We start from the raw sequence: 19,687 nt of genomic DNA, 5'->3' as shown, positions 1-19,687 counted from the left end.
CCTCTTGGGCTGATAGCGTGCTGCTGCAGGTTCATGTGCCGCTGAGTGGGCAGGCATTCCTGTAGGGAGCTGACTGGGGGCTGAGGGAGCCGGTGTTGGGGAAAGATATGGAGTGCCTGCCTGGCCAGAAGTGCATGGAGCAGAACCGCATGCTATCAGCCCTTCAGGAAAGCCACACGTGGAGGCGTGGAGCCTGCTCGGGCCTATACTGCACCGCTTGTGGTCCATGCATCGCTGGCCTCGTGGGCGCTCCATGTGGGGCTTTCCCCAACACCTCTCCCTCCCGCAGGAATTCCTTGTGCTTCATGCAGGAGCCAGGTTCTTCTCTCTGGCTTTAGGACAGGGGTTGTCAATGGAGAGTATGCATACCCCCAGGGTTACTTAGAAAGGTCGTAGGGTGTGTGCACAGGTGGACAGGCAGGCTGGGATGGAGATCTGGCTCACATTGAGATGCCTACCTGCATATATCCATAAGGCCTGTGCTCCCTCCCAGCTACTTGCTGGTGAATCGCCAGTCCACAGGCATCACTGATGGCCCATGCAGTTCAGGCACTGCTTTGGGGAGTGTTTCCCCAGTTAGCCCCTGTGGATGGTCCTTGGTGAGTTACGGTCCTCAAGTGGGTGTTCTCACATGAGTGCTCAGACCCTGCTGTGCTGCAGTTTGGACTCGGCTCAGTGCTTCCTGCTGTAGGGCTTGCTGCAGGGCTTACCAGCAGTGTTTCCCAACCCAATTGCCTCTGGAGGGCACTGTGCTCCCAGCTTCTCTCCTAGCCTTCATTGGGTGGGCTGCAGCTGGCTCCAGAGCTGCTGCTTGGGGTGCAGCCAGCTGGCTATCTCCTTTAGGATGCATGGTCTGTGCCTGCTCTGCTTTCCCCATAGTGGGGAGGGTGTTCAGGGTTCTGCTGAGGGTGAAAACAGCCGGGGCTGCTTCTGGTCCCTCTGCTGCCATTCCTCCATGCCTGTTTTCAGCACACTTTTGGCCCATCACCCAGGGGCTCCAGGTCAGTCAGGAGCACACTTCTAGCCAGCATGGTGCTGGCTCAGCCATGTAGGCTCCATGCATCTGTGCCGTGGGCAGGTAAATTGGGCAGGGGCCTGTTACAGTTGGACATTCATTTTCATTTTCTAATATTTTCTATGTCAGCGTCTGAGGTGGAATATGTTGAAGATGAACCAGGTTTCTCTAGAGAAGGCCTTTTGAAGCCTCTACTAAGCAGAATCTAGGAATGTTTGCCATACTTTGAATAGTTTCAAACAACTGAGCTTCTTGAGCCAAAAAATGATCCTTGGCATCAGCTCTTGTAGTGGTTTGGCCCACTGTCTAGTGTTGAAGTTTTTTTGCTGCTGAAGTTTTAGTTCAGTATCTCATTTCTTAAATTTATGCAGGCTGACAGTATAGGTAATGATGTCTTAAGTTGTTGCCACATGAGCAGTTCAGAGAAAGTCCCAATGCAAGTGATGCTGACTGCTATATCAGGAGTGCCGGTGGATCTCTAGATCCAGCAGATCCCTGAACTTTGTAAAAGTTGTTTCAGAGTTTGATCTGCTTTCTCAGTTTCTCTGTTGCTCAGGGGATAGTGAGGAGTACAGGTGAAATCTTGAAAATCAAAGTTCTCTGAAAAATGTAGGAATAAATCAGATGTAAACTGAGGTCCAGTGCCTGATATAAGATGATTTCAGGAACTCTTGTCTTGCAAATATGTCTTGACTTCATTTTTGGATGACTTGTGCCAGTGATGTCTGTGTAAGTAGAGACAAGTTAATATACATGGACAAATAATCAACTACAATAACATGTGCATCCTTTCCAGAAAAACATGTCTGTTGCTACCTGCTTCCAAGACTTATCTGGTTTCTATGTAGAAATTAATGGCACTGGGGACAGCCTTTTTTCTCTGTTACATTCCTCACAGCCTTCTATTAAAACTTAAATTTACTTACTGAACCTGGGCCACCATCTAGATTATGTTCTGTTCCTGCGTTTGTTAATACCTGATATCCCTTGTAGATCTCTTAAAGCATCATTGTAGGTGTCAAGTTCATAGCTTATCCTGTGGTAGGTGTTTTCTCAAGGCAAAAATGGCTATATTGTTTCTCTCCTGCCACCTAGTGGCAAGGTGCTAAAGTTGTTGCATGTCTGCCTACTCTAGATCTTGGTGTAATTTACTTCTATAGATAAAACCAATTTAAGTTATGCTTTTGTAAACGTGCTACATCTCCAGACCTTAAGTTTCACAACTTTATGTATGATCACTGAAGTTTTTTTAATGCTATCAAAGTTAATCTTGATAGATTACTACCAGTTGATTTTTTTTAAGAACTAGACATTTCTTGGCATTCATGGTTCTAGGTCTTTTATTATATTATGTGGCATAACATCCATGCATGCAATCCCCCCCCCACAAACAAAATAAAATGAAATAAAACATCAAAACAAGCTTCAAAACAACATCAGAACTATATTCAAATGTACCAATATAGGGCAAGGGGTGGGAAGAAGTTACTTCATGCATCCTATCAAGGACCCCAATAAAATTAGAGGACCTAAACCATATAAAGCCATTAACAATCAACTGCACCTTGAATGTTAGCCCTATGATGTGGAGGAACAGCATCTTCTTGGTAATAGCATATGCCCCCCACAACAGAAGCCCTGACTGTTGGTCTACCAGTACCAAACTTGTTGGTAACTCGGGCAGCAAACTTTCAGACAGATAGCACTGCTTATGCTGAGAGAAGTCCCATGTAGATGGTCTACCTTGTTGCTGCGTGAGACAGTTGCGACAGTTCTAGAGTTTGACATGTTTCATACCAGCTGCTCATCCCACATCTGCAGCATTATTCTGCCTCATCAGTCAGTAGAGACGTGCAAAATGGGCTGTATTTGATTTGGATTCGGATTCGGCCCAAATTGGGGTTAGTAATTTGATTTGTTAATTTGGATCAGTCTTGACTCGATTCAACCAAATCCAGATCTGAAGATTCGATGCTGATTTGGAGAATCAGTGATTCGACCATAGACACAGCTTTAAATGTTTTTTCTACATACCTCGAGGTACCAGGCATGGTTCGTGAATGCTGCAATGTTGGAGCAGATGAAGTGTCCCACAAGAACGTCGGGGGGCCTCCCTGCATGCTCGGCAGTGAACCCAGAAGTGGACTGGAAGTACTTCCAGTCCACTTTCAGGTCTGCCCCTGAGTGTGTGGGGGATCCCCCTCCCCCACACCTCCCCAGCTCAGTGATGGGCCATGGTGGGGGACCTGGGTGCCCCTCCAGACCCAGGAGGCACGAGTTGCTGAGCTGGGAGGTGGTGGTGGGGGTTGGGTCAGTTCATTTTCCTAATCTGCCTTTCATCTCTTCTCTGCTTGCTTTTGAGTCACCCCCCAGACTGACCTTTCTAGTCTCTGACAAAGCCTGCCAATTATTGACAGAGTAAACCTGGACCCAGCAAACTAAATAGTGAAATAATGTTCTCATTTTGAATATATAGCATGTAAAGTATTAATAAGCTGTCACCACTATGCTGTCTTTAATGCCCATTAAACATGAAGCAATGTCTACCGTTAGGTTTCAATAGCTGAAGCACTTATGTATTTGTATAACCCTTGTATAGTTAAGCATGGAAAGAAGCAGCCTTAATGTAAAGCAAACTAAACTCCTGGTAGTAATGTAAGTTATTACACTCTTTACTGACATAGCAGCCTTCATTAAAGATTATGAAATGGTTTACCAAGGTAGGTAAGTATTAGGGCTGTGCAAAGCTTTGGTCCCTGATTCGATTTGGTGGAGATTTGGCCTGATTTGGTGGCTGAATCTCCAAATCCAAATTGAATGAAGAGACCCTTTAATAGAACAGAATCTCTCTGAATAGAATCGGAACCCTCCGAATTGATTTGGAGAGATTCGGAAAGATTTGGCAATTCAGAGATAGACACAACTTTAAATGTTTTTTCTACATACCTCAAGGTACCAGGTGGCTCGTGGATGCTGTGGTGGTGGGGTGGATGAAGCATCCCACAGGAGTGTGGGGGGTCCACTGGGGAGTGTGCTGGGGGGCGCCCCACAAACCCCCTGGATCGACAACTGGTGCCTCCTGGGTCTGGGGGGGTGCCTGGGGTCCCCCCATGGCCAAATGCCGAGCTGGGGGAGGCACGCCACCCCCCTCCCCCCTGCCCCCATGAGCTCAGTGGCATGTCCAGAAGCAGACCAGAAGTACTTCTGGTCCACTTCCAGGTTTGCCGCTGAGCATGTGGGGGGCCCCATCATGCTCCTGTGGGATTCTCCATCCACCCCACCATTGCATTGTTCACAAGGCGCACCTGGTACCTTGAGGTATGTAGAAAAAACATTTTAAAGCTGTGTCTGTGGCCGAATCACTGATTCTCCAAATCAGGATCGAATTTTCAGATTCAGCCGAATCAAATCAGGGACAGTGATCTGAATCAACAAATCGAATCACTGGCCCCAATTTGGGCTGAATCAAATATGGCCTGTTTTGCACACCTCTGGTAAGTATCATCATCTTGGTTTAAGGTAGGGGTTCTCTATTTCTAAATGCTCAGTTTGGGCAAGTAAGGGCTGATTTCTCAGGGGTCCTGTGTACCTGATGTTCTTTGCAAAGAGCTCAGTAGCTCTGCAAATAGGTCTTAGTTTTCTAAAACAGGTTATCCAAAATTAGAGATGGACACTTTGAAAATTTAGACTTGCTTTAAGTCAGGCAGCAAGCTAGTAGCATACCCAGTCCTAGAATTACATTCTCCTAATCCTGAGTGTTGTAGTCAGCTTGTTGAATTGCATTGCTTTTAGTACTTCGTCACTGACAAATAATCAGGTTCAAAGTAATTGGCAAGGAATCATCCTGCTGAAAAAGGCTTCATGGACTCCACTGAGAGTTTTGCTTCCAATAGAACTGTATATATAAGGGGCTGAAATGAGCTCATCTAATGATATGGACAAAATAGTTATCTATGAAACTTATTAAAACTAGCATTGCCGGGGGGGGGGGGGGGGGGGGGAATGCAGTGGTCTTTTCATTCCTGTTTTACCCAAACTTTAAAACCAATTGCCTAGGAAGGGCAATGGCATTTCTATTCAGACAGTACTGAGATGATTGAATTATAAGTGAATGATAGCTCATACTGGGTTTCTGCTAATCTCTCTTCACTCTACAGGTGTTAACAACCCTCTGTCTTTTCTAATGGTCTCGATGTTCCACTATTCAAGCTTTCCTTTCTTTGGGCCTGGTAATTTCTCTCTTTTATTTCACCCTGCAGAGTGTTTTAGCTCTGGTTAAAAATCTTAGGTGTGGTAATATTTACTCAAGTGAACATTGACTCAGTGACATTGAAATATTGGAGACACTGTCAAGATACTCAAGACGACTACATTTTTTTTCTTTTATGAATCTGAATAAGACATGTACTACAAGATTCCTGAAACAATATCTTTTCACTGTTTTTGCCTAGTTTGACTTTTTTTTAAATGTAACGTATAATCTAGCAAATTAGAGCACATTCCAGTTCAGTTATATTTATTTTTGCTTGGATCTTAAACTGAATAATATAATGCTAGGGCCCTAGTAAATTAATAAAGCTTCTAGCTTTTCTTTAATTGTCGAAAAAAAGTGTTCTATGTGATGATATGCCACAACATCTGGACCCTTCTTTTCAAAATCCTTGATTTGCCCATGTTGCCATCTTAATAGAATCACTGTAGCATAGCATCCTAACTTCACTTTCCAAGCAGCCAAAGCTTGGTTCACCCTTGGTAGTATAGGGAGACATTGAGAGGCTTCAATTCCAACATGTGACTGTTTCTACTAGTGTTGGTCCTGTTGGCATAAACACTACTTGGTTTTGTTTCACATAGTCTTGAGGAACAAATAGAAAGTGTTGTTTTGCATTTTCTTCATTATTTAGTTTAGTTTCCATATGAGGAGAGGCAGACTTTGCAGGATGATTCATTATCAGGTTTAACATGGCTTTTTGACTGAATTCCACATTTGTGTAGTCACTCAGGAGGGGTGTCCTGATAGTAGAGCTGGCTCTTTCCTTCTCAGCTGCAGTCTCTTTTTCACTGATTTTTGAAGCATTTGCACTGGTGTCTGGGCTACCTCTAGCCACTTCAAACTGGCTCTTATCAGGCTCACTGTCTTCCTTTGTGCCCTCAAAGGGCTCCAGTTCCCAAGAAGCCTTTGACTCCCATTCTATGACATGAAGACTGGTAGTGTCATTGTCAGATTGTATTTGAAGTAATGATATTGAAATGGGTCCCAGAGTATCCTGCAAAATGACATTGAAAAAAAATCATTTTTTTCTGTATTTGGTAAAATTAGGATATTAAGGTAAGTAATTTACTAAAACTAAGGAACCAGAAAACAAAATCAGGGAACAGGAAGCCTGGCTCTGCCTATTACCTACCTATTTAAGATAATCTAGCTAGCTAAGCAGTTTTTTTACTCTCTGAATTCACAATTTACACCCAGTGCCTCTGCACATTTATCACCAGGGAAATAAATTCTTCTTTCTAAGACCATGGTCTCTATCCCCTAGTGTTAAGTGTGGTTGTTCCTTGTTGGAATCAAAACTCATGGCAGAGATGATATCTTTTATTAGACCAACTAGATATTTGCAAAAATAAAATTATTTATTTGCAAGCTTTGCTTGTTTTTACGTTAGGGAGATAATGTATCACTAACTACAGGATGTGCTGGACAGGGTAAGTATCAATGAATTTGATTCACATATTACTGTAAACATTTAAACACTTTAGTTGAAGGTACAACTCTGCCTAACTGCTTTTGATACCACTCCCTCTGTAGTGCCTTTTTTTCACCTCCCTGTCACTTTGTGGTTTAGGGAAAGAGTGGGTTAAATGTAGAGCAGCATAATGCAAAAGCCATTCACTACCCTGGTAGAAATATGTAACGTGTTTGTTTTTTTCCCCCTTTTACAGCCATGAATACAATTACATGACACAGAGCTTAAAAGTCTGATATATACCATAAATAATACCCTTGTCTCCTGGTTACATGGTTTTGTTTTGGGGTTTTTTTTTTCTTTTTCTAAATTATGGACTGGATGCTACGTTCTCTGACCCATAAAGTCATTAATCTTTTTCACTTACTTTAAATTGACAAGCTATGTAATAACCACTGGCACAAGAAATGAGCAAGATTATATTGTATTTGATTTCCTTATTTCATTTTGTTTTCTGCCAATTCCTGAAGGATGTCTGGCCCAAAAGAACAACCACCCTGCCAGAACTAGTATTCCATGAAACCTTAAGAAGGCTAGCAGGCAAGGTTCTTTGGGTAGATGCAATATCTTTTATTAGACCAACTGAGTAGTTGGAAAAAAGTTCTTTGCAAGCTTATAGGCACAAGCACCCTTCTTCAGGTATAGGGAGTCTCTGTTCTGAGATCTCCAAGGAATGAAAGAATCTGAAAAGAAGGCTGGAGGCTTTGACCCTGACTTTTTTTATCTGTACTCATAATGGATGCAGCAGACACATGGTTGTATTCAAAATTTTCCCTATTTAAATAGAGACATATATACTGGGTGCATCTACATGAGACACTTAATACCTAGTAGCCTAATAACACTGCGCAGTAGCGTGTCACAGCATAGGCAGTACTAATATGCTACTGTGCAGTATTATTAGGCTACTACTCAGTATTGTCACTAAAACAGCCGGCACTACTGGCCAGTAACTCTAGTTACTGCACATTTAATTAGTACTTCATTAAGCAAGTTCTAAATTAAATGTGCAGTAACTACTGTGCCTTAATGAATGCGTAGATGTGCCCACTGTGTGTTTTACACAGAGGGTTTCTGTATGTGGGGTTTACAGAAATAGCAAAATTTCTGCATCTTTGAAACCTAACATTGTCTAGGATAATCCTGATTACGGAATAGTCTCTTATCAAGAAGTGGTGACAACCAGAATGAGAGCTGCATCATGGTTAATGAGCATAAAAACTGGGTAAGGCACTAACAAGTATAAGAGAACATAAGCTGTATATACTTCTTGTTGGGTTCATCTACATGTGATACTACATTGCCGTAGCAACACACTACAGCGGCGTGGGCAAAATGCAGCCCAGGGCCTGGATGCGGCCCGCCAGGCCATTCTACCCAGCCCGCAGGGGCCCTAAAAAATCTAGAAAATTAATATTTCTCTGCCCCTGGCTGCCTATCATGCGGCCCTCGATGGCTTGCCAAAACTCAGTAAGTGGCTCTCTGCCCAAAATAATTGGCTGCCTCTGCACTACAGTGATGTAGCATCCACAGTCATCTATACATGACCGGCAGCTACTTCACTGTAGCAACACACTTCCCAGTATAGCGTGCTGCTATGGTAAAGTAGCTACTAAAAATAACCACGCACTGTGTATACGATGCAGTATGGGCTTTTACTGCGCCGTGATTTAGTACTTCCACAAGGCACAGTAACAACATTGCCATAGAGACATATGTAGATGCGCTCATTCAGTCCTATAGCTGGCTGATGAACTAAAGCAAAAACCTCATTTTACCTGTGTTTACAGCTATTGATTTAAATAATAAATGGAGGTATGAGACAAACAGGCAAGGCCTTGGATGAAGAAAAAAGAAAGACTCATATTTAACTGAATCTGAAAAGCAGCAAGAGCAATAGAAGTGAAATAAACATTAACTGTTAAAAGAAAATGGTATTTATTTGAAATTAGTATTTCAAATGGATTCAAACAAGGATTACATTATAGTGACTAGGTGCATTAGAAATGACACAACCCCCTTCCCCCCCCCCCCCCAAAAAAAAAAAAAAAAACCCAAACAAAAAACACACAACACTAAATCACCAAGCTTCATGGTATAAACATTTGTACCCATTTGGAGTTAATGGCAATTTTTGTTCTGATTAGCTTACACCGTATTTGTCCATTACAGTGGTTCTGGCACCTTCCTCTGAAGTATCTGGTAAAAGAAGTGCCAGACATTGATCATTGCCTTGATCAGTTTTATGGCAGTTCCTGTGTTCCAAAACACTGTATTTCAACAGCTGCTGTTACTCGGTGAACAGTTTAACCCAGGGAGTCTTAGATTTTTTTTCTTTATTATTTATGGCCTCTTCTCTGAGTTTACAAAGGAAATCCTCACTAGAAATATTGTCCCCTGAACCTTGATTTTTTTGTTTCTACCAGGACTTTTCTACTTATTAACCTGATACACTTCATTCTTGATCATTTTCTGAATGCTTTTGACTACTGTGAAACTTCTTAAGAGACCTGAACAATTGAACAATGCTGATTGGTATGTACAGTTGCCCGTCCTTTACATTTCATGAGTCTTAATAATTTCAGCTCCTCCTTTTCAAATTAAAGCATAGGCTATTCAAACTCAAACTATTTCCCTGGCACATTTCAGGAGTGTCCCTATGTTATACATGTACAGGGTAACTATTTAGAGTTTGGGGCATACTCTTACTTGGCATTACTCCTTAGTGGCAGCTCCTTAATCTAATTACCAGTTTGGTGGAGAGGTCCTGCAGTTTTTAATTAAGTAGGATTCTTGAATCAAACTGAATTGAAAGCGGCTTGCAGCCCTGTTTGGAAGGAACATGTATTCCTGCTCTTTAGAAGGCAGATGTTTAGAGGCCTGAGATGTGAACAGGATGACGCTGAGGTGTCCACAAGGGGCGCTTATGACATAAACTCCTAACTTGTGCAAGAAACCCTGCCAGCAGCAGAAGTACACCCCTGACCCTTTAGCAATCATTGCCTAGCAGGTGCCTTCTTAAGTAATTACTGTGAGATCAGTTAGGGAACTAGTGATTTCTCTAATAGTGTGGTGAAGTTGGATCTGATTTTAGAAGCAGAGCTAAAACTAAACCAAATTCTAGCAGTATCAGAAGGTGCAAAACATTTTATCTAAGTTTCATGTTTTTGGACTATTTTACGAATTACAGACCGGTCCTAGACTTATCAGCCATTGATCCTGATGGCGAAAATTGACTGTTTAAGAATTGATTGACTCCACTTTTTCCCTTTTATAACTTTTGGGGGTTTTTGTTTTGTTTTTGTTGCTCTATTTACCTTTGACTTTGTACATGTTATAATGCTTTGGATGAAAAATCCCTTTAAGTTAAAGGAGTAGGAATATCTTCTATAATAAGTCTGTTGCTATGCTTCTGATATTGCCATGGCTTCTACTTAGTCTTTAGTTACCAAGAATGTTTCTGTGAAGTATTTAGTTGCCATTTATCAAGAACGTTTTTTTTTTTTTTCAAAATTGAGAAAAAGGGCTTAAAATCTGTACTGCTGTAAAAGCTCATTCAAAAATACTTTTCATACCTCTGGATTGGTTCTTGCCATTTCTTGGATGGTGCTACTGTTTCTTGGATTTGGTACACTTGGCCAACACTGTCTTTTTGACCTGGAAAGACATCTTCATTAAATTGAGGATCAGATTAAGTGACAGCTTGCATATGTTTCTGTATATATCACGAATCAGAGACATATCTGTACTGTTTCATTTCTATCACTGAGACATTCTGTCAGCTATTAACAACCAAAAAAATTGAAAGCCAGAACCTTTTGGGCCCATATTTCCCCAGTAAGTTGGTGACTTTGTAACTGTGTAATTATTTAGTATCATTAAGAGTTTCAAATCTACCCAATAAGGTGGCTTTATTTCTATGTCTACTTCATATCTTAGTCTCTTCTTAATTTACCATTATTTCCACCAACTGTCTGCTGGCTGTTCTTGTTCCCTTTTTTCCCTTTGGGGTTTTTACAGTTACATAAGCATGGGGAGTTTGTCTTATGATTAGTCATTCACAGGTAGATTTCCATAGAAAGGGGGAAATCCTCCCTCTGGCTTCTCCTCCATAAACGAGCATGAGCTTGTGAAGGTCTCTCCCACAGACCTAGAGACCAGAAGGTTGAGTGTAAGACAGCTGCCCTATTTTCTATAGTTTGGATTTCAGGTCATAGTTTGGCATATTGACCCATCCTGCCCATTGTTTGTAACTGACATGGCTGCAAAGCACAGTAGAAAAGACAACATGTGCAAGCCTTCATGAAAGAAGCTAACAGACAACTCTCCGATACCGTCTACTACAAAAAAACTAAAGGAAGATCCAACTCCCCTTTTCAGCTTAAAATTAAAAAAACCACCATCAAATCATTTCCATCTAAACTACAAGAAAAGCTACAGAACCTAATCCCCCCACTACCCAACCCACGGACTTTTTACACACTCCCTAAAATCCACAAACAAGGGAACCCAGGCAGACCTATAATATCCACCCATGAAACCCTAACTGAGGAAAGATCAGGTTTAATTGAATCCATCCTAAAACCTCTTGTCACCCAAAAAGCAAGTTTTGTCCAAGACGCAACAGGCTTTCTACGAAAATTTAAAAACATAGATCACCTTCCCAGCAACACACTCCTGGCCCCCATGGATGTTACCAGCCTATATACCAACAACTCACACCAGGGTGGCATCCAGTCCTGCCTTACGTATCCACAAAAGCAAGATTACAACTCGGAGAACAGATCTAAAGATATTACTGAATTTATACACTTCATCCTCACACACAACAATGTCACTTTCAATAACCAACACTTCCTCCAGAGCATGGGCACCAACATAGGCATACACTCTACCAACTTTTTTTTGGGGGGGGGGGCATCTAGAAGAAGAATTCCTCAAGAATTCTTCTTCCCATGATACCTAAAGGCATTTGTACATGACACAGTTCTTAATCCTCATTAATTTACCCTGCCTTAAAAATTTTAATCCGGGTTAATTTGGTGTGTCGTGTTCGTGTTTGCATGACACTCTCTTTGGAGTGACAAAGTCCTGTGTGTCATTCCCCGCAGAGTCCATCAGGGGGAGCCAAATACCAATCTAGCTGGGATCGCCCTCTCCTGCTCCAACCATCTGAGTAAAGCAAAATCCTTGACATTTTTGGGGGGGGGGGCAGGGGCTGCCTCTGAGGGCAGCACAGGGGCCAGTGCCTGTGCTCGCGGAGGATGAGCAGGCTGGAGATGCTGCCCAGGGGGAGGGGAAAGGGGAAAGGGGTGCTGTGGCCAGCCCCATCCCTGTGCTACCTCCAGGCAGGTTTTTTAAATAGAAGCCAAATGTCCGGGATTTCCTCCCCAGGTTCATTTTCAACATGGCTGCCGCTAATTGGAACTACAGTTCCCAGAATACCCAGCGCAGCACGTGCCTCATGGAGAGCTGAGGTTGAGATTTTGCTTTGCTCCTGGCGGAGCGGGGTGACCTCGTGTCAGGACCGTGTGCAGGGCTGGGGAGGGGGGGAGAGAGGGGGCTGCAGATCAGGAGAGAGAGAGAGAGAGAGTGTGTGTGTGTTTTCCTAGCAATATCTCCAGCGCAGTAGAGTTGCATGTTGGTCTCTGAGTGAGAACAAAAGCAACGGAGCTCTGCCTGAGAGGTGATAATTGGCACCTTCGCTATGTAAAACCTTTCCACAAAGCCAGGGCTTCTTAGTGGATGACAAACTGAAGGACTTTCAAGGTAGCTAGCCTGACTGGGTGGGCAAACCAGTTTTTCTACTGTTCAGAAAAGTTTACTGACACTCGAGAAGTTTTCACCTACTTCCCTGTGCTTGGGCATGCAGCTGCTTTCTCCTTTACCTCTGTAAAGGATATCATAAGGAATCATAAGGCAGGGTTGGAGGGGGAGTGGGGAGGGACTCTTTGATATATTGAAAGGCATGAGCAATGCTCTTAAAATTTTAAGCCAGATGCTGTATAAAACATAAAACACTATATTTACTAATGTAACATTAACAGTTATGGCTCAGCATATCTCAGTTTAGGTGACTGGGAAGGATTGTATAGTTAACAACAACAAGGTTTGAATGAATTTTTCACGTTTGATGAGGCTTTATTTACTCGAATCTTAGTGACCTAAGCTGAGAGTTTCAAAGCTGCTATGAGATTTGGACATCTACTTTGCACTAATTTTAATTGAGACTCCCAAGTCCGAATGCCTCAGATAACTCTGAAACATGGGCAGTATTGACAAAGTTGTGTTAACTTTTAATGCAAACTTCATATGCATTGAGCTATAACTATTAATGTTACATTAGTAAATATACTGTTTTATGTCACCGTCAGGAGGGAAGGAGCTCCCTGCTGCTGGGGCAGGGGGTCATAGTCCCCACCTAGGCTCAGGTGGCAGAGCAAGCAGCTCCTGGGGGCAGGGAGCAATCTCCCGCACCCTGGTGGACAGCTGACCGGGAGCAGATTTGTTCCCAGTCAGTTGTCTACACGAGTGCTACTGTGCCGCCCTTAGTAATTGAAAGTAAATTTGCTACTTGCATTTGCAGGTAGCAAATTTACTCATGATTAGCAAGGTTTACTGCGTAGTAAGCATATGCATGTGTAGATGCACATGTTTACTTCACAGTAAACTAGGCTACTGCACAGTTAAGCGTCTCGTATGGACGTGCCCATTATGTAAGTGAACAACAGAACTTTACTTTTTTGCACCTTCTCTTAAAAAGATTTGTTGCTCCTGACTTGACACTGGAAAGTCTGGTTGGAGAAAATAAAACATTTGACCCAGCACACAGAACACAGTCAAATACAATGCTATGCAGAAGTTTAGTCAACATTACTCTCTTACCTTCTAAGCATCAAAGAACAAATAATAGGTATAAAAATCATGGTGAACATGATGCCAAGACAAAGGGCAGTCACAATGCCTTCAAATTCTCCTGTGTCTATGAGAGAGAAATGGGGAGACATGTCAGATTTAGAAGATCAGGATTGGAGGGAACTCCTGATCCTGTGAAGCTATGAAGGTGTCAACAGAACTCCTTAAACTTCATGCACATTCTGGGATCCCTACAAGCTTAGACATAAAGAAAACAATATAAAACTTATTTCAAGATTCACAATTTACTAGGTGCTGAACCTTTTACATCTATACTTTGCCTATAGAAAAAGGGTGGGAAAGGAGTAGGGAAACATTCTTTGTCTTATTTATAAGCTCCAATTACCATCATTTAAGGTCCTTCATCTTAGTTCTGACTGTCTGAAACTGCTTCAGTTAGTTCAACTTGAAGGTGCATTTAGACCCATGGTTACAGGGGTGTAGGTTGTAGCTGTGTTGGTCTAAGGACATAGACAGACAAGGTTCTTTGGGTGAATCTGATATCTTTTATTAGACCAACTTAAATAGTTGGAGAATAATTTTTAAGCAAGCTTTCGGGTTCAAAAACCCTTCATCTGGCTAAGGAAGTATCAGCAGTTGGTGTGTGCTCTTCCTGGATGGAATGAAAAGTAAAGAAGTCAGTAACTGTGGGGGTGGTGGAGATGTGTTGGCAGGTTTTGCATTTCTTGTCATGCCACGGTCTGGATCTATCTGGTGTGTTCTGGGCTTGAGGAAGTTTGCTTCTGCTGATGAGGTTGGCGAGGTTCGGTGCTTGTTTGAAGGCTAGGATGGGTGGCTCTGGGAAGATCTTTTTAAGAATAGGGTCTTTTTCTAGTATGGGTTGCAATTGTTTGAGGATTTTCTGTACGGGTTCGAGGGAGGGGTGATATGTCATAACCAGCAGTGTGAGGTTTGTGGGGGTTTTCTTCTGTACTGCAGCAGTTCGTCATGTGGTATCTGGGTGGCTCCTTCAAACGCACGATCTAGCTCTCTGGAGGAGTGTCTTTGTTGGGTGAAAACCTTTTTAAGATTGGTGAGGTGGCAATCTCAGGTGTTCTCTTCAGTGCAAATTCGGTGGTATCTGGGGGCTTGGCTGCATATCACAGCTTTTTTGGTGTGTTTAGGGTGATTGCTGTTTCTGTGCAGACATGTATGTTGGTCTGTGGGTTTCTTGTATACTGTGGTCTGTATTTTATCGTTCTGGATACTGATCATTGTGTCTAAAAAGGAGATGTTGGTGCTGGAGTATTCTAGAGAAAGTCAGATGGAGGGATGGTGAATGCTGAATTTCTGATGGAACTCAATCAGAGATCGTAGGTTTTCAGTCCAAATGATGAAGATGTCATCTATATATCTTAAGTATAGCAAGGGTTTGATGGTGCAGTTCTTGAGGAAGTCTTCTTCCAGGTGGCTCATAAAAAGGTTGGCATACTGTGGGGCCATTTTGGTGCCCATAGCTGTTCCCATTGTTTGGAGGAAGTGCTGGTTATTAAAAGTGAAATGGTTGTGTGTGAGGATGAACTGTATAAGGTCAGTAATATCTTTGGGTCTGTATTCTGAGTTGTAACCTTGTTCCTGTAGATATGTAAGGCAGGCTTGAATGCCATCCTGGTGTGGGATGTTGGTATATAGGCTGGTAACGTCCATGGTGGCTAGGAGGGTGTTGCTGGGAAGGTGGTCTATGTTTTTAAGTTTCCGTAGAAAGTCTGTAGTGTCTTGGACAAAACTTGCTCTGTGGGTGACGAGTGGTTTTAGGATTGATTCAATGAAACCTGCTATTTCCTCAGTTAGGGTCCTATGGTTGGATATGATAGGTCGCTCTCTCCAGTCTCTCAGTCCTGATCCTCAAAGGCAACTTACAAAACACTTCCCAGAGACGAGCCTATGAACTCCACTTCATCAACCTCCTGGATACTAAAAATCATGGACTAAATATAGACATTGGATTTATGACACATTATAACCTGCCTGACATCTGACTCCCCATTCTCTCCCCCCTCACCTAGCCTGTCTCTCATTGGCTGACTCCTCAATCTACATCTTCACTGACTGCCTATCTTATATGCATACCAGCCCAACCTCTGGCTTCTTTACTATTCATTCCATCCAGGAAAAGCACACACCAACTGCTGAAACTTCCTTAGCCTGACGAAGGATTTTTTAACCCAAAAGCTTGCTTAAAAATTGTTTTCCAACTATTTAAGTTGGTCTAATAAAAGCTGTCAGATTCACCCAAAGAACCTTGTCTGCCTTTAGACCCCTGGGGCACTTTTGCCTCCATTGGTCCAGGATCATTTTACCTGTGCCCTACAATTACAACACTGATTCCATAATCAGCTACAATTATGTTCAACTGACCTGGTTGGAAAATAAATAGCAACTTTATCCATTATACCACTACATGTCAACTGTGGCTATTGAGTTGTGGTAACTACGCTACCTACCACATTTTTCCATCAACTGTATTTGGGAGGGTTTTGTCAGAGATCCTTCTGTTTCAGCAGGTGACAGATTGCCCAGAGAAGATGCACTGAGAAAGTGCTATCAACACAGGCATCAGTGCAGTCTGCAAATCCCCAAGGCAAAAAAAGGTGGTGAGAAAGCACAGACTTTCCTGCTGATTTGGACATAGTTGGGAGTGTCCTGTCTATGTAGCAAAACCTAAGAGTGTCAAAACGGCTGTAGGAAGATGTTGCTATTGACAGGGTCAATGAATTATTAGAATGCTGAGTATTAACTAAAATGTGTGAATAGAAACTGTGCTTCTAATAACCTTTGCTAGTATTTTATTTTCTAATTTTAAAAGTTTTCCTTTTTTCCTTAAAAACTTTTTTTTAGATTGAAATACAGGAAACCATCATTATTCGCAGGCTTGGCATTAGCGGTTTCAAATATTCGCGAATGCTGAACCTGCATCTTAAATACACTTAAAGGAGCTCCTTGGGAGCTCCGTGCTTGCCGTCACTGGGCTGGTGACGCTGCCGCCAGGCTCCTGCCACTGCCAGAGCAGCCGTGCCCCCACCAGCCACTGAGGGCACTGAGTTCATGAACACAGAAGGCGTTCATGAACGCAGTGCCTTATTTGTGGGTTTCGCCATTTGCGGGGGATACGAGAACATATCCCCCGTAAATGGCGAGGATTACCTGTATTAAACAAAACCTACTGAAGGGTTATAAACTCTGATTCAGGAAAATTGTGAGAGAATATGTGCATGTGTGCGCGCTGCACCCCTTCCCCCTCCCCCCCTCCCCCCCACCAAAAAAAATAAAAATAAAAACAACTCTGAAATCCTTCATAACAATTGTGTGTGTGCTTATTAAAACTGACTGGATCTAAGCAAAAGAAATCTCTCCGAGTTGCTGTTCTAGTAAAGGCAGTTAATTGTAGTCTCATTCTCACATATCAACCACTGCTTTAATAGGGTTACAGGCAAAAAGTTGTAGTGGGATATCATCCTTTGCTTCTCTGTCATGGGTTGTTGGGCTCACCTAGCTCTAGACCAGGTCCATCCAACTTCTGGATGGCAGGAGGCTGTAGGCTGTATCTAGGTGGCACAGCGTATGAGCCGCACACTGCAGAGGCAGTGCTCCTGGGGTGCCTGCACTGTGAAGCCCCTCCACTTGCTGCATGTGCAGTGCATGGAGCCCAGCTCCTCTCTCAGCCACGTGTACAGCCTGGCTCCCTCCCACCCCAGGCTGTGTGAGGAGCATGGCTATCATGGACCTTTTGCTGGACCCCTCCCACCACATCATGCTGCCCCAGGAATAGGGGCAGGAAGAGGTAACTGAAAGAGAGAGGGGGAAGCTGGAGACCTTAGTTGCTGTAACAGCCAAAATAACAGGAGGAACTGTGGCCAGGTGGGAGCCTGTAGCCAGGCTGCCAGTTGAACAGCCCTGGTCTAGACTGAAGCAGTAGCATAATAATAATAATAATAACTCCTCCCTCCCTCCTGCCACAACCCAATTTCATAGTATGGATCCACAGTGAATGGAATAATCATACAGAACTTCACAATACCATATTTCAATGTACTGAAGGATTGGGGCTGGCTTTGGCTTCCTTCTCCTGCAGATGTGATTCCTGAAATCTGTACTCGATAGACAGTTTTTTCTTTAAGTCCCTGTAGCAGGTAACTAGTAGTAGAATAATTGACGGTAACAGCTGCAAGACAAGAGGGTGAGGGGATAATAACATTAATTACATTCTAGAGACAAATTCAGGCTGTACATAGGACATGCCTGCACATATGTAGTTGAGAAAGGGCACAATTTCCATGCCCTCCTCTAGCCTGGAGTACAAAGTGCAGATTCTCTATTGCTGGAGCCAACAGACTAAACACATTAGAGCAGAGGCTAGTTTTGGTACTAGTATCCATGCTTTTTTCCCAACAATTAATCAGTATTCTGACCAAACAATGTTGGCATGTGACAAACCCCCAACATAGGTTAACTGCTTGGGTACTGAGCCCAGGAGTTCCAGAGCTAAAAGCATGAGTTACTAACCCAAAATACATTTATCTGGTAATTGTAGTATTGTAGATACCTGCCCTGAACCAAAGGAAGTGTTTTTCTGGAGTATGCTCTGGAGTATGCAACCACATGTTCTTGTCTTGCTTGATGTCAGTGGGGTTACTAAAGTAACATTTTGTGTTACAAAAGACTCTTTAACTAAATCCACAGCTCTTTTGCTTGCCTTTACTTAAAAAAACTATTAGCTTTCAGACTGGGTAGTGAGCTCATGAGACTGACTTCATTGGCACCGCACCAGCACTCTTAGGGTGGAGATAGATAGAACTGCTGACATTTTCCAGGTAAAATGCACTTTTAGATATTTCAGCCAGTAGACATCTACTGTTCCTGTGCCCTTCTTGCCTGGAACATTTGAAAAAGATGCACTCTTCCTCTAGTGCCAGCCAGTGGACAGCTGAAGAGGAGAAGTAAGGGGATGAAGGGAGCAGACAGCAAAGCCCAGCCTTACCACCACTGCTGCTGGGAGTCTGACACTCCAGCTCCAATCTCCTCTACCTCTCTTCTCTCCCTCTCAGCACAGCAGAGATAGAAGGATTAGGACTGGACAGCCCCAGCACCATACCTAGACTCTTGGAAGCCCTGGGTGAACTTTTAGTATTGGCCCCCCCTATTGCCAGAGAAAATGATGATAGTAATTATTATTATTATTTTCATCATTTTCAGGTCCCCTTTCTGTCTGGGCCCTGGGCGGCTGCCTGATTTGCCCATGCCTTTGTCCGGTCCTGGACAACCCAGAAGTAAGGGTCCTGGAAATTGAAGGCAGGGAGGGAAAGGGGGCCAAGGCACTGGGAGGTAGGCCACTCAGCTTTGGGTGTGGGATTCCACTGGGAACCCAGCAGTGCCCCAGAATCCAAAGCAGGATTGATGGCTGGACAGCTGACAGGTTGTGCCAGTTGTCCACCTACTTTCCCTCCCTCCCCTGTGCAGACAGAACCACAAGTGAAATGCTCCAGAATCAAACCTCATTTAAAGCAATACTATTTTGGAGTGTTTCAGCCACTTTTGGAACATTTCAAAGGGCTTGTTCATTTATGTAGCCAGCCCTCGGAAATGCCCTAAAGCAGTGCTTCCTAAACTTTTCCTCAACATGACTCCATTTATGGCCCCATTTCCTCAGCATGGCCCCTCATTCCCAACCCATAGCTCCCCATTCCTGCAGCCCCATCCACTGATGTTGTGACCCCATTTGGGGTCACTACTCACAGTTTGGGAACTACTGCTCTAAAAGCATTATAGATATTTGAATTGTTACATCTGTCTGTTACATCTGTTGTAGAGAACTGTCATGCATTCTGATTCAAAGATTCATAGATGCTTGGGTTGGAAGGGACCTTAGCAGATCATCAACTCCGACCCCCTGCCCTAGGCAGGAAAGAGCACTGGGGCCAGATGATCCCAGCTAGGTGCATGTCTAGCCTCCTCCTAAAGACCCCCAAGGTAGAGGAGAGCACCACCTCCCTGGGAGGCCCATTTCAGAATTTGG

The 19,687-nt window shown here is 43.3% G+C and overlaps 1 protein-coding gene across 1 annotated transcript in view; it reads right to left on the bottom strand.

Annotated features, from left to right (window-relative positions):
- Nucleotides 1-5,018: 5,018 nt before the first annotated feature.
- The window catches only part of LOC102576865 (interleukin-31 receptor subunit alpha), a 36,577-nt gene continuing 21,908 nt past the window's right edge, over nt 5,019-19,687 (bottom strand). The window contains exons 6-9 of the mRNA XM_019495857.2: nt 17,693-17,836; nt 13,645-13,741; nt 10,335-10,416; nt 5,019-6,282 (exon numbers count right to left, since the gene is read on the bottom strand). Of these exons, the coding sequence (XP_019351402.2) occupies nt 5,794-6,282; nt 10,335-10,416; nt 13,645-13,741; nt 17,693-17,836 (812 nt within the window). The 3' untranslated portion in view covers nt 5,019-5,793. The remainder of the gene's footprint in view (nt 6,283-10,334; nt 10,417-13,644; nt 13,742-17,692; nt 17,837-19,687) is intronic.

This window comes from Alligator mississippiensis, chromosome 3 (assembly GCF_030867095.1).
Source record: "Alligator mississippiensis isolate rAllMis1 chromosome 3, rAllMis1, whole genome shotgun sequence".
In the NCBI taxonomy this organism is placed as follows: Eukaryota; Metazoa; Chordata; order Crocodylia; family Alligatoridae; genus Alligator; species Alligator mississippiensis.
The sequence above is the reverse complement of the archived record's forward strand: the minus strand, read 5'-3'. Positions and strand labels throughout refer to the sequence as shown.